General features: G+C 45.1%; 3 protein-coding genes across 3 annotated transcripts in view; 1 reads left to right on the forward strand and 2 right to left on the reverse strand.

Annotated features, from left to right (window-relative positions):
* The window catches only part of LOC119464495 (uncharacterized), a gene marked incomplete at its 5' end in the record, with an annotated part of 143,195 nt that extends 142,575 nt beyond the window's left edge, over positions 1 to 620 (reverse strand). The window contains 1 exon segment of the mRNA XM_049655445.1: positions 217 to 620. Coding sequence (XP_049511402.1) covers positions 217 to 620 — 404 coding nt within the window.
* Positions 1 to 13,086, reverse strand: part of LOC119464500 (protein dispatched homolog 1-like) — a 116,221-nt gene that overhangs the window by 64,821 nt on the left and 38,314 nt on the right.
* Positions 696 to 3,028, forward strand: LOC119464499 (39S ribosomal protein L43, mitochondrial). Its single transcript, XM_037725497.2, has 2 exons — positions 696 to 1,224; positions 2,810 to 3,028. The coding sequence occupies exons 1-2, from the start codon at positions 849 to 851 to the stop codon at positions 2,968 to 2,970; spliced, it is 537 nt and encodes a 178-aa protein (XP_037581425.1). The 5' UTR covers positions 696 to 848; the 3' UTR covers positions 2,971 to 3,028.

Below are 13,086 nucleotides of genomic sequence, written 5' to 3' on the forward strand. Positions count from 1 at the left end.
CCGAACGGAACCAGTTAAACAACAGAAGAAGAAGTAGAAGCAGGGAAAGAGGAACGCGCAGTGCATAAACGTAGCGGTTTCGCAGCGCACGGGCTGGTTAGTCGGCGTCGGCCGAGCTGGCGGCAGTGGGGGGTTGCCCAAGAGACGCCCGAGACACGCTCGCGCTTGCAAATAAGGGGAGGAGAGAGAAAGAGCAGACTGCGAACCAAACTTTACCTGATCTTGTAGGCGTCGGTCGCCGCGCGGTTTTCCCGGAAACGACGAACACGGCACTCGACGTCGCAGTTTTTTGGCGCCGGCGCGAGTGACGCCAACGCCGTCGTGTACTGCCGCAGCTGATCGCTGATCGTTTCCCCCGGCGGCGTCAGCTCTGGCGACGATTGCGAACGCCGTTGTAACGCGGCCGCGCTAGCACGCTGACCGGACGCCGGAGCATGGTGAACCAACGCGGAAAACGCTTTGCACAGCTTGCACCAGTCAACCCCACACTCAACGGTAACGCCCGCACACACCGCCAGAAATGCGAGCGCCTTTTTCGACTCTGGCGCGAACTCGCGAAGCCAGCCGGTCTTGGCTCGACGCCTGGATTCGCGTACGTGGCTGCCGAGCTGAAACGCCCGCCAGATTTAGCAGACCGAAACGACAAACAAGAGGCTTCGGATTTGTTTCCCGTTGTAGACAGCAATCCGAACCTGACCAATCTGAACGCTTTCAAAATGGCGCCCTCCTCGCGAAGCACGCACTAGCGTGTTTAAAGTTGGGAAACGAAACAATTCGTTAGATATATAGACAACTCTCGATTAACCAGTGCCGAGCGACTACTCCTGCTTCGGCACTAAGGTTGCGACATGGCTCACAAGGCGATCGCCTTCATTAAGGCGCCGCTGTACAACGGCGTCGGCCGATACGTGTGCCAGCTCCAGAGGCTCACGCTGACCTTCTGCAAGACGCACGGCAGCAGCCGCGGAATGCGCGAGTACATCGAGCGGGAGCTGGTGAACTTCGCTCGTGAAAACCCGGGCATCGTGGTGTACCTGAAGCCACGCCGGCACCGCGACCCGTACATCGTGGGGGAGTACCTAAACGGCCAGCGCGACATGATGCGCGTCAACGGCCTCACGGCGAGCGAGCTCGTCAAATGGGTCGACCACTTCCGCACGCGCTCCGGCGAGCCCATCGCACTCATCAACAAGTACTTGCGCACCGACTACCCGAGCATTCAAGGTCCGTACCGCGTTGGTCTCGGCTGAATGGGGCTCATTCCAACGTGGGCAGTGCGGCTTTTAACGCTTTGACCAGTGCCGTTGGAGAAAGTTTCCTAACGTAAACAAACTAGGTGGCGCGAGTTACTGTGGTACACTAAGGTTCCTGATTCACGAACTATTGGCACGCACCGTAAACACCGTAAACATGAGACGCCAGTTTGCAATGCAAATGGTTACATCTTACAGTGGTTACAACTTACAGCGATTAATCATAGTAAAAATACCGTATATATTGTAGTGGCGTACACATTCCTCTTGGGGCGACTATTGTGCCCTGAGAATTTCATTTATTTTTTTTTGTCAGGCTTACTTTTAGGAGCCCCATTAAAACCAATAATGATGATTATGAGGCCCATGCAGAGAAAATCCAAAGTTCCTACCATTGCAAAAGACAAAGACTCTTTCTCATTATTAAAAGCAGATTGTAAAAACTAAACTCTCAAAGTGTGGGCACTCGAGCCACCATGGTCTGAAGAAAAACTGATAGCAAACAATTCATAAGCTTTATGTGACTGCTCTACATATTTACTCTCCATTGTGCTGTAGGTAATGCTTCAGTAACCAAAGAGCAAACGCTATTGGCAAAGTGAAATCTTTGGCCAGCTGATGATAGGCATTTAGTGGCAGGTCATGTTCTAAGAGAGCTTTAGCTTTGCCTTAGCAGCCGTCAATAATATGGTCAGCCTGGGCCTCAAGCCTGCTACATCTGTCGCACAGAAAAACTTAACATACCACCAGATGCTTTTCAATATGGTAATACAGACGACTAAAACTCCCTACACAGAGAAGGACACTTCTTTCTAACATGGAGTTGAACATAGAGGAGCACTTTCATCGTGAAGACACTCCGTTTCATTTCTGTCGCTGAAAAGAGATAACACGCCCTGTGAAGATATCCCAGATCACTCACTCCAAGTACGGCTTTAATCGTTTCTAAAGTCGGCCTCAAAAGTTTACTGACTGCGGGATCTGAAACAAAGCGGAGCATTTCCACATCCGGTCCATGCCACACAGTATTAGAATTTTGAGCATGTACTAGTATGCGCGAACAATGTAGTGTTGTTAGTGCTACTAGCATTGTTTGCCTACTTTGAGTGTTTTGAGCCTATCTATATAGCGTCCTACACCTTACCCAGTGGCCCGTGTTGTCTACTAGCTCTGGTCACATAGGCCGTTTTGTCGTTACAGACGACAAAAGGCAACCATGAAGTGTGTGTGTTTTGAACACCGCAAAAGGACGTGAACATTCAGGATGCAGCATCAACATGGCAACCAGCACACAATGTTGCATCTTCATCTCCGTGTTTATACAAAGAAAAGGTGTTTTTATTGTATCAAACATGAGGAGATGGTTAACTTTATTCCGCATACAGGGAGGTCCTGTCTTTAACTTCTAACAGTGGCATTTCAACGAGAAAATGGTTTTTCGCGTTCATAACACAGCACTCTGCAATAAAAACCTACTTGGAAAAAATGCTATATCCCTGAAATGTCTTCAGGTCTCAGAATATTTATCCTTTTGTTCTTTTTTCAATTCTTCCTAGGTTTCTGGACGCCATTCACGAACCGGCCGACGGAGCAGAACCTCATCAAGTTCCCAAACGAGGAACTCAGCGAGTTCAAATCCGTGTTTCCGACCGCAACCGAGCAGCTCAAGGAATGGGCTGCCCAAGACTGCCCAGAGACATCGCAAGCGAAGGAGTGATAGCTGTGTTAGGACTTTCAGTACTAGTAAACAAATAAATATCAGTTTTTGTCATGTTGCAGCTGTGAATGTTTCTGCAGCGAGTTCTCGTTTTAGTAACCGTACCCTATGTTTCATGCACTTCATAGAATATTTATTTTGCGTTATAAATGGCAGCCTAATTAATCTCAGCACTGTTACTGTATCGTTACCTTTAGGCATAGTAGTTTGATGGTGTTGACGAAGTTCTCTTGATGTAGGCCGAAATGGAAGTCATGCATGCAAGTTCTTGTCTCTCCACATTCTTATTTTTCAATCTTTTTCGGTGTACAGCAGTCGCAGCTGTGAACAGTAGCGCTCCACTGTGGAATGTGTACAAGTAAACTTGGCTTGGTCTCTGCAACAGCCGCAGAAAGATCAATAAAACCACACTTGAACTAACTTTGCCCGAGCAAATATTTCAGCTGAATGAAGTCATAAAAAGACCAGCGAGGATGTTACATTAGACCTTTTACTAAATAATTTCAGTTAACCAAACTGAGTGCTGAAGAATTTTTTAAGGTGCGCTATAAACACACTAAATCACTTAAGACCAATGAACTACTCTTTCACCAGTCTATTATCATTATTTTCATAGTATAATATCTTGGTTATTAAAAGAGATAATGAAGGCGAAAGTTGTTGCTTTTTTTCATGCCAAACTTCTTGTACGAGCATGTCCGTCTGATGTCACAGATTTTCAGAGTACTTTTCCGTATTTGGGCTCTTGTGGTTCATTATAGGTTCTTGAAACAAGCGAAGTTCAGTCTTTGGCTTTGTTAGAATACAGTCTAGTCCATCTTTACTGATAAAAAATTTGGCAGTCATGAGCATACGCCGTCAAAATTCATGATGTCATGACAAGCTGGTGCTGGAACTTCCAAGGCAGCGTTGACACCAGTTTTCATTTTTGCATCTCTTCTGCCTTACAAAGCCGCTTCTTGCAGTAAGAGTGGCTTTTTTGTATTGCAGTAGGGTAATTTACTAAACAGAGCTCGCATAATTTTTTTCATGTTCCTTGAAGTTGCTTGTATTTTTACGACATGGTGGTGTATATGGTGTCACCTGGATCTGATTGGCAGAGTTGCTTGGCAGTAATTACTACTCGGCAACACCAGCAGTTGAATGTGTCAGAATATCAAGCAGAGCAGAGGTCAGCTACTTTTTTTTTTTAGTATGAACTTATAACGATATAGAAATCCCAGAATAAGTGCAATACAGCACTTATTTGCATGGCGGGCCAAAACATGTCTGCTGTGTGATCTTGTGGGATATAATGTGTTACCAATTTCATGTATGAGGAAGTTGTGTCAAGAACCATATACATAGGCGAAACAAAGATTCACAGGAACAATAATTATCATTCCCATGGATCCTTGTTATCTGACTGGTACCTCTTGCTTCTGGAAAAAATGCTTGGTCGAATGATTAACGGAGACTGCATTGTTTCTTTACGCATCTGTCGCTAACATTTTAGTAGAGCTACTCAAAAATTTAATGCTCAGCCTAGCTGCAAATTACTGATTGAATAGTGCGCATGTGACTCTGAGATTTCCCGGGCACTTCTGTTTTAGTACATCACGCCCAGTATTCACACAGCTGCTAATGCACAAAGTGTCTGAAGATAACAGTCACCAGCCAAACATAGCCATTCATATTACTGTCACTGAAAGCCAAGCAGTGAATGACAACCAGTTCTAACAGAGATTTGTGAATTCAATACCAGAAATTATTTATTTAACAGGTATTTCGTGTACCGTGCTGCGTAGTGCCTTCATGCATACCGTGGGTCATGCCTCTGTGTGAGGGCCTTTTCAAATTGCAGTTGGCACTCCCTGTCTTCTTTTGAAATGCACTGATGCAAAAGACATCCGAAGAAGTCACCTTCCTTTTAACATTAGGAAAGTTTTCATTCATTCTTCAAGGGCTGAAATCACCTACTGACCCAGATGGCATGTGGGTGTGCGTTCGTGGTTCCGATTTTAATTCTCTCCTATGTCATGGACCCTTGCTGCGGCTCATGGGGTCCTAGACCGAGGACTCCACCCATGCCCAGGGCTCATCAAAGGAGGCTGTGGTTCCCCTTTATTTTAATAAATGTTTTCTCTCTCTCTCTCTCTGCCTAGATTCCCTGATGTAGGAGATGTTAGATCAACCGAGACCCAGAGGCCTTATATTAAATAAATGTTAAATCGTTTAAATCTTAGACACCTGCACCACTCATGAACCCACCGCTCTCGCTTATTCTGCCTAGATGGCAGCACAGCCTCGCATGCCAGTGGCTTCACATGAACTAGGACTCTTACTTTCCTATTCCCACCAACTTTTCCCTTTTGCTGGTGGCTCACAAACACCATCACTCTGAAAAACTCTCATTGTTGTAGTTTGCCAGGCAGGCCCGGACATGGTGGAGTATGTCCGGGCCTGCCTGGCAAACTACAACAGAGAGAGATTCTGGGTGGAGGGGCTTGTACATACATCAGCCATTTCTAGTGCACTAAAGTATTTTAAATGCGAAGCATTTCTTGGCTAACATTTGCTACTTTGACAGTATCTATCTATCTATCTAGCCGCCTACGTCTTTGTGCTCTCATGGTCGTTTCGTTAACTTGGTATGTACCAAAATTGGCATACTGTGACAAGCGTATGTGACGAACATAAATGATATGTCATGACATGCGTGTAATGTAGGTCATGAAACAGCCGCCTACGTCTTGGTGCTCTCATGATCGTTTCGTTAACTTGGTAGGTACCAAAATTGGCATAGTATGACAGGAGTGTCTGACGAACATAAGTGATAGGTCATGACATGCGTGTCAGGTAGGTCATGACAATGACCTAGCGAGACATATAAACACTCAAAAACCAATGAAATGGGTTCGGATGTGGTACTAAGTGAAGGAAAAGGCTAAAGGTTGATTCTCAAAGTCATAGTCATGAGCATGACTAAGGCTTTCGCCTTAAGTTCGCTTAGGCGAAGCTAAAGGGACTGGTGACACGAATGTCTTGATATGCGTGTCATGTAAGAGCAGCCTACGTCTTGATGCTTTCATGGTCGTTTCATTAACTTGGTAGGCTCCCCCCCCGCACATTGCTTCGCATAACATCGATTCCCAAAGGGCGTGCGATCTGCTGGCTTTTTATCTATTTGAGGTTTACGAATAGGAAATTTTTATAAACAAATACGAATATTCGACATAAATGAGCTTAGAATACTGACATGAATGCTGAATATTTTCTCATTTCTAAACAAAATGAAATATAAAGGTAGTGTGGGGTCTGTTTAAAACAAGAGAAGGCTTATGCGTTATTTAAAACATGCAATGTCACTCATAACCGGACAGCTGGTCAGCTGAGAAATATGTAAATGAGAAACAACAGAAAGCTTACCGTACCTGGTGCACAATGACATTGACAATTACGGAGCAATGGAACTGCCCCTCACCAGATGCTTGCGGAGTGTTTGCGGTAGGAGCTTAGAGTAATGCTTCGGCACCATACACCGGTTTCCAGGAATGCAAACATACAAGTAATAAAGGCAGCAAATTCACAGGCTTTCTAAAGGTTAAACAGTCATTTAGAATTCTCACCCCTTGCACCAGTCATTCTCCCTGTGGACTCTGCAAATGTTGTTATCTATTATAGTCAAACAGAAATGAATATTCAAGCATTTCAAATAGTGAATTCTCAAAAGTGAACGCAAATCAAACAGAAGTGACTATTCGATTCACATTCAAAATTTTAAACAGTGTTCACACTGCCCTGATATCACGAGCACTCTAAGTGCATTCCTTGAAGGATGAGCATGGTCACCGACGAAGATGACGACAAGCTGGCCCTGGCTCGAGCTGTCAACTACATTAGTCGGCACTGTAATACCTGTTGTAAATATGCCTATCCTCCGTACTGTTTTGGCATAATTTGCATTCCACATCCCTCGCAGCTCAAACCAAGTGTAGAAGTGGACATGTGGGAAGAACGGGTCACATGGTGCAATGGTGCATATCAAACTTTGGTTCTTCCCAGCCATAACTTCTCTGCCCAGCCTTGCCAAATGGCTTCTGGCCAAGACATGTGCTTATCTTTTCATTGCTCCTGTTCCTGACGCTACACCTGAGACAGCTCACTTTTAATGCGTGGCCGTACTGTGTAAGGCAAGCTCGCATTTATTGAAACTTCTAGGAACCACAGATTTTGTTTGAGTTATGTGGATCAAGAGCTGACAAAATCCCCACAGTAATGAACACAATGTGTTGCTATATCGGTCGACATGTTGGGCTAACCCATGCTGACCACAGAGCTGCTGTCAGTGGCATGTCGAGCTGTCAAAAGCAGAAGCACTATCGACATGCATACAACACAAAATTATTGTTCGTATATGAGTGCTATCACTAGTTGTTTTTTGCTCCACATACTATGAAGCAGTCTTTATTATTCGTCAGAACTATACGAGGAATGCGAAGAGGAAAACAGCAGTAACCATCTCACTCGATTGTGGACTCTTCAACCGCGTTGCCGTTATGAGTATCAAGGGAGAGATGTAGAGCATGCAAAACGCATCTGGCTGCTTGGACCCCAACCCAAACCAACCTTTGCTGTGTGTGTTCGAGGAGTCATTGCAGCGAAGAATGGAGCTGATGAAAGGATAAGTATTGTGGCAAGAGCCATGTACAAATGACAGTGCGCGCTCTTCCCAGACAGCCAGTTGTGAAATGATATAAATGCAACACTATCGGCACCACATGACAACACATAGATGTTGCAGCAAGCTTGTGACCCTAGAAGTTTCTTGTGACCATGGAAGTTTCTTCCTTTCTTGTGACGTACCAGACTAGCTGGGACAGCGTGTCGGTCATGGAGAAGGAGAAATGCAACAAGCTGAAAGTCGCACAAAAAAGCCTTGAATTGTTTGAACAAAAAATCTTTTAGAATTTCTCTGATGCTGGGCGGAATCAAACTCTCATCACACAGGTTTCTCAAACACAGCAGCCCAATGCTTAAGGGGGGACACGGGTTGTGGCGACCAAAAATCGCGAAAAAACTCGATTTTTTTAAATTGCATTGTTGGAATGTACAGCTATTATTGCACCTATATTGTTAATTTCATACTGATAATGTCAATATTTTAGCCGCAATGATGCCTTACACGACATGTACTAGCTGAATTTCAGGCTAAACTGACGCTGAAACGGCACATTTTCCGAAACGCGCGCCTGCTCTTCCACGTGTGCTAGCGCGGACATCTTGGTCTCATTTGAAAGAGCCGCTTTTTGCCTTCAAATTCCCGCCAGAACGGGCCCCATTCAGCTATTGGCCACTTTAAAACTGCGCGCCAAAAAAGGTACTAAAACGCTCTCCTATTCGGCACTTGGCGCACGTGACTTGAGCTTGCCTCCCAATTGGCGGAACGGCATGGTCATCGTCTGCTGCGCGCTTGGAGACGCGCATTGAGACGCGCCATCTTGCCCCAGTGTCAGCGAGAAAGCGTGCCGCGTTGTCGAAAACGGTGCGCAAATTTCGCACGCGGCACAAGTTTGGTGCTAAAAAAGTGCGACGGACGCTCATCGAAAACTGCAAGTTTTGCTCGATGCCGCAAAACGACCAGGACGCCACAACCTCAGCGTTTGATGCCCAAATCGTCGATGCAGCAACGGTAGGCCTAACGGCCGCAGCGGCTGGTGCGATTCAGAGTCCGTCTACCGCCAAGCCTTCGACCTTCACTCGCGGCAAGATACGATCTACCGGCAACCCTCAGAGCTGAAGGAGGAAGCGGCGAAAGCCAAAGCGAATCTATCGGCGTTATCTTCCGCTCCAGCGACGGAGAGGAAACGCGAGTTCGTGGGTGACAGTACCGACGAAGCACTTCGCCCGGCTGATGGGACTACGTTTACGATTGTGGATTTGAGTGCAGTGAACACTTTATTAACGTTTGCGACGTGCAAAAACTGCAGTGGTGCTTTCGAAATCGTCCGAGACGAGCGGGAATACGAACTCGCTGTGAAGCTGCATTTTATGTGAGCAAACTGTGGAGAGACTCGGTGTGGAGCTCGCCGCGCGTTGATAGTGCCGAGCGAATGAACCCCTTTGCTGTGAACGTTTTGGCTACGCGTGCCATGCAGGCAACGGGCAACCGACAGACCGCGTTCAATGACATTTTCTCGTTGATGGACATCAGCCGTCGGGCTCTTCACACGAAACCGTGGCAGAGCTACGTGAAGGCGAAGCTGACGCCCGCGGCCGATCGCGCGGCACGTAATCTGACGAGCGACTGCGCGCGGTCGATTCGCGAACTTTACGCCGAACTGAACGTGGGCAAAGCAACAGAAAACTTGCGCCAGTCCCCGAAAAAGCGGCACACAGGGGCTGGAAGTCAGCAGGACTACATGTCTGGTGCCTACTGAGCTGTTCCAGCTGTAAATTTGCAAATAAAAAGGTTTTGCATGTTTTCTCAAAACTTGTTTTTGGGTGACTTCACCAGATTGTCGGAGTGATATCTCATGATCTAGAACAGCTAGAGCAATAATTCTTTCCTTAGCAGAAAGCCTAATCTGCATATTACAAAGTGCTGAGAGCAGAATTTCAAATTTCTGCACATGTATATTTTTATTTTATTAATTTTCTTTTGTTATGGTAGCCATAGGACAAGGAAATAAATTTGATCACCTGCAGAATGGCTAATTATTATTTAATTTGAAAACTTTTTTGCAGCATTGCATTTATTGCATATTATAGTATCTAGCTATGAAATAATATTCACTTTCTACTGAGCAGTTTTTTTTTCATTGTCTCCGGAAACAATAGAGCGACAGATTTGTGTATCTTCTGAACAAATGGACCTACAAGAAAAATTATTGCATATTTGAAATCAGCACGAAAAACTAAGCAAGCCTGATTATTTTCATCAGAATTGGCCATAAGATGCAGGACATAATCTCCACAACCCATGTCCCCCCTAATTTTGCTCCACCACAAATTTTTTTCTTGCATAGTATTTATTGTATTAAGTGTAATGCCACGTGTGCGAACTGTACAGCCCTAGCCAACACATCCCACGTTGACAACCTGAAAAGAATCTATAAAGCACAATGTGCACTTTGCAGCACAAAGAAAAAAAAAACATCACCTACGATTACAACACTCCCTAATGCGAAATTTGAGAACAGCTCTATACGTATTTTCATTTTGCGATATATTGGCTGGCGTTAGCAATCTGTCTCGTGCAGCACTTTGCAGACGAAGCGAAGTGTGGCGCGAATGCCTCGCTAATCAAAAGATCACGTGAGGCAGCGCGTGGGTGACGCATGGGCGCGATTCACAGCAGCCGCCTCAGCCAGACCTCCCAATGACGCGCGCTACCCTAGCGTCATCTCGTAGCCATCATCGCAGCAGAGCCCGTCTTGCGCGGCACTACACTTCTCACGCTTTTGCCATACCTCCTCCTCCGCTGTCCTCCTTGGGCTCTCTTTGCTATCGAACTCTTTCATCCCCCGCTGCGCTCCGCGTTCGCTCTTCCATCCTTAGCTGTGCTCGTTTGCTCAGTTAGCCGACGTTCGCAGCAAGAACAGGCGCCTAAGAACTGCGCTCTTAAACAACTACAAACATTTTATTGCGATAGCAATACATCGAGCTGGTGAGCGCACGCGTTTTCTCACGTGAGGAGAAGCAGGGCGTATCTTTTCCTCTACCTGTAGCTGCGCATAGCTGTCCGCGAAGCCTCGCACATACGCGGGCCACTCACCGTATCTTGAAGGTAATCTGCGGTGGGTGCAAAGTCTAAGGCCGAGTCGAGATGGCTGGTGCCTTGATGCGCGCGCTGTATTCCCGCGCACCTAATGATGGAGATCGTAAAATCTCAAGTTTTCGAGACGCAGTGTGTGGCAGCACGAGGCATTCGCTTCCCGTTGCCAGCGCTCTTCTTCATGCCAGCGAGCATGTGACAGCGAGCACTCGTGGTCATCGAGTGAAATCTGTTCGTGTTTGCCTGTGCGCTCGACACCATGCTTATTGCAACAGCACGCACATAGGAATGTGTGTGTGCGCAGCCTTATAGTTTTACCTGCATTAGGAAATTCGCTGGATGCAGGAAATGCAAAAAATTGACAGCTAATGACACTGCTCACTGGTGTGTTAGTTGCTAAAGAAATGCAAATGCATAAAGTTACATGGCAGTACCTAATTCTTTTTGCTCATTTTGTTTACCACGAGTTTATATAATTGTTTCACCAAATGTTCCAAATTGAGCAGTTTTTTCGCGCTATGTTACATATGTGTCCCGTCCTGAAGTGCGGGTTTATCCGAGACAGTAGACAAAAAGAATTGGGTACCGCCATGTAACTTCATGCATGTGCATTTCTTCAGTAACTAACACACCAGTGAGCAGTGTGATTAGCTGTCAGTTTGTTGTATTTCCTGCATCCAGCGAATTTCCTAATGCTGGTAAAACTATAAGGCTGCACACACACACATTTCTATGCACGTGCTGCTGCAATGGTGTGCACCTAAGCAATGATTATTTGCATTGTATCATATGCAAATACTACTATAACAAAGGGACAACAACATGACCAAGAGAACATCAGAACAATTGCTAGAAAATAAACAACCCTGGGAATCTTGCAGTAAATTTGTCACTATATCTGTGTACTCTGCAATTTGAAAATGCACTAGTATTTTATCATGTTTATGATAGAAGAAAATGAAATATGAATGAGGTGTTTGTCATACACAGGAGAACACACAAACACCGCTTTCCATGGTTCTACGTCTGCTAAGAAAATTCCCTTGATGCAGGAAAAAACAGCTCACTGACAGCTAATCATACCATTGACGGGTTTGTGAGCTGCGAAGGAAATAGGCATGTGTGGTTACACTGTTATATCTTTCTTTATGTTGTTCATATTTTTAACACCTGCACATAAATGTTTCACCAAATCATATGAAATAAAGAAATACAGCTGCACTGTGCGTGATGTGTGTCCTGTTCTGGTTATTTTCTGCATTGCCTTAGTGCTAAAAAGCAGCACATTTAACCGAAACAATGTATAATCAAGAGTCGCCCAATTTTAGCATTTCTCCACTGCAATTGCTCCGTATATGGAGGTAGATAACAAAGCAATAGGTGTGATTTGCAACTGTATGTGTATGTGCCATCGTAGAATAGATAGCTAGTTATGGTCAGTGTGCAGCAAGTTATATTAGTGATAGCTACAGCATTATGGTATGTTAATACCAATATCATGTTAAGAGCAACAAACAAAAAGCAGTTGTGCTGTTGCATTTTGGTTGGCTATACTACGTTACATTGTAGACGTGTAGATTGTGGCACGTAGGAAGCAGCACTAGACAGCAGGTAGATAGCCGTAGATTACATCATTGCAAATCAAACATGGCCCTGAGGTAGAAGTACGAGTCATGTGGATGTATTTATCTCTCTCTCACTAGCTCGGTTTCGCTAATTCAGAAACAAACCAGGCTGCACTGCACTTGTAAAGGTGAACAATTTGTTCATGATCTAGGCTACCCTTTAACTCCTGTCACCTCTATGCCAGTTGTGAGAGTTGACCTGACACAGCAAAATTCAGCAGTTGCTGTCAGCCAAGTTCACACTTTCGTTTCGTTGCCACATTAAACCACAAATGTAATGCACCCAGCACAGGTGCAAAAGGACAGTTGCAGGTTTTATTTGTCACCTTGGCATGGGTACCTTTCGTGGAGGCTGTCAAAATGCCTATTCAGTGTGTGAATACTGCGTTAAACTGATGTTATCAAACCAAATTGCCTCGCTAAGTTGAGAAAAATAATGCATTTTCTGGTATAAGAAACGTCTTGACGAGTGGAAACACAAGCACAAGTTATTTAAATCAAGGTTTTACTGCATCTCATTTCAATGTTGCGAACAGAAAAATGAACAAACCTGCTGACAGGCATTGCTTCTACCTTCGTGAGCATTTAATTTCACTTTACACTGGCCGTGATCGAAATGCTGCACAATAAAGGACTGCATAGACTTTTCTGGTATGTACAACGTTTGTCTTTATTCGTTTTCTTGAAAAGACACAAACTCTCTGAGCAGGCAGTGGTATGTACAATATATATCTG

The sequence above is a fragment of the Dermacentor silvarum genome, chromosome 9, assembly GCF_013339745.2.
Source record: "Dermacentor silvarum isolate Dsil-2018 chromosome 9, BIME_Dsil_1.4, whole genome shotgun sequence".
NCBI classification, from domain to species: Eukaryota; Metazoa; Arthropoda; class Arachnida; order Ixodida; family Ixodidae; genus Dermacentor; species Dermacentor silvarum.

What these genes read in the sequence shown, in the direction of transcription:
- LOC119464499 (XM_037725497.2), top strand. Translation starts at nt 849, where the DNA reads ATGGCTCACAAGGCGATCGCCTTCATTAAGGCGCCGCTGTACAACGGC. An exon ending in CGACTACCCGAGCATTCAAG is followed by an intron (nt 1,225 to 2,809) that starts GTCCGTACCGCG and finishes AATTCTTCCTAG; the next exon opens with GTTTCTGGACGCCATTCACG.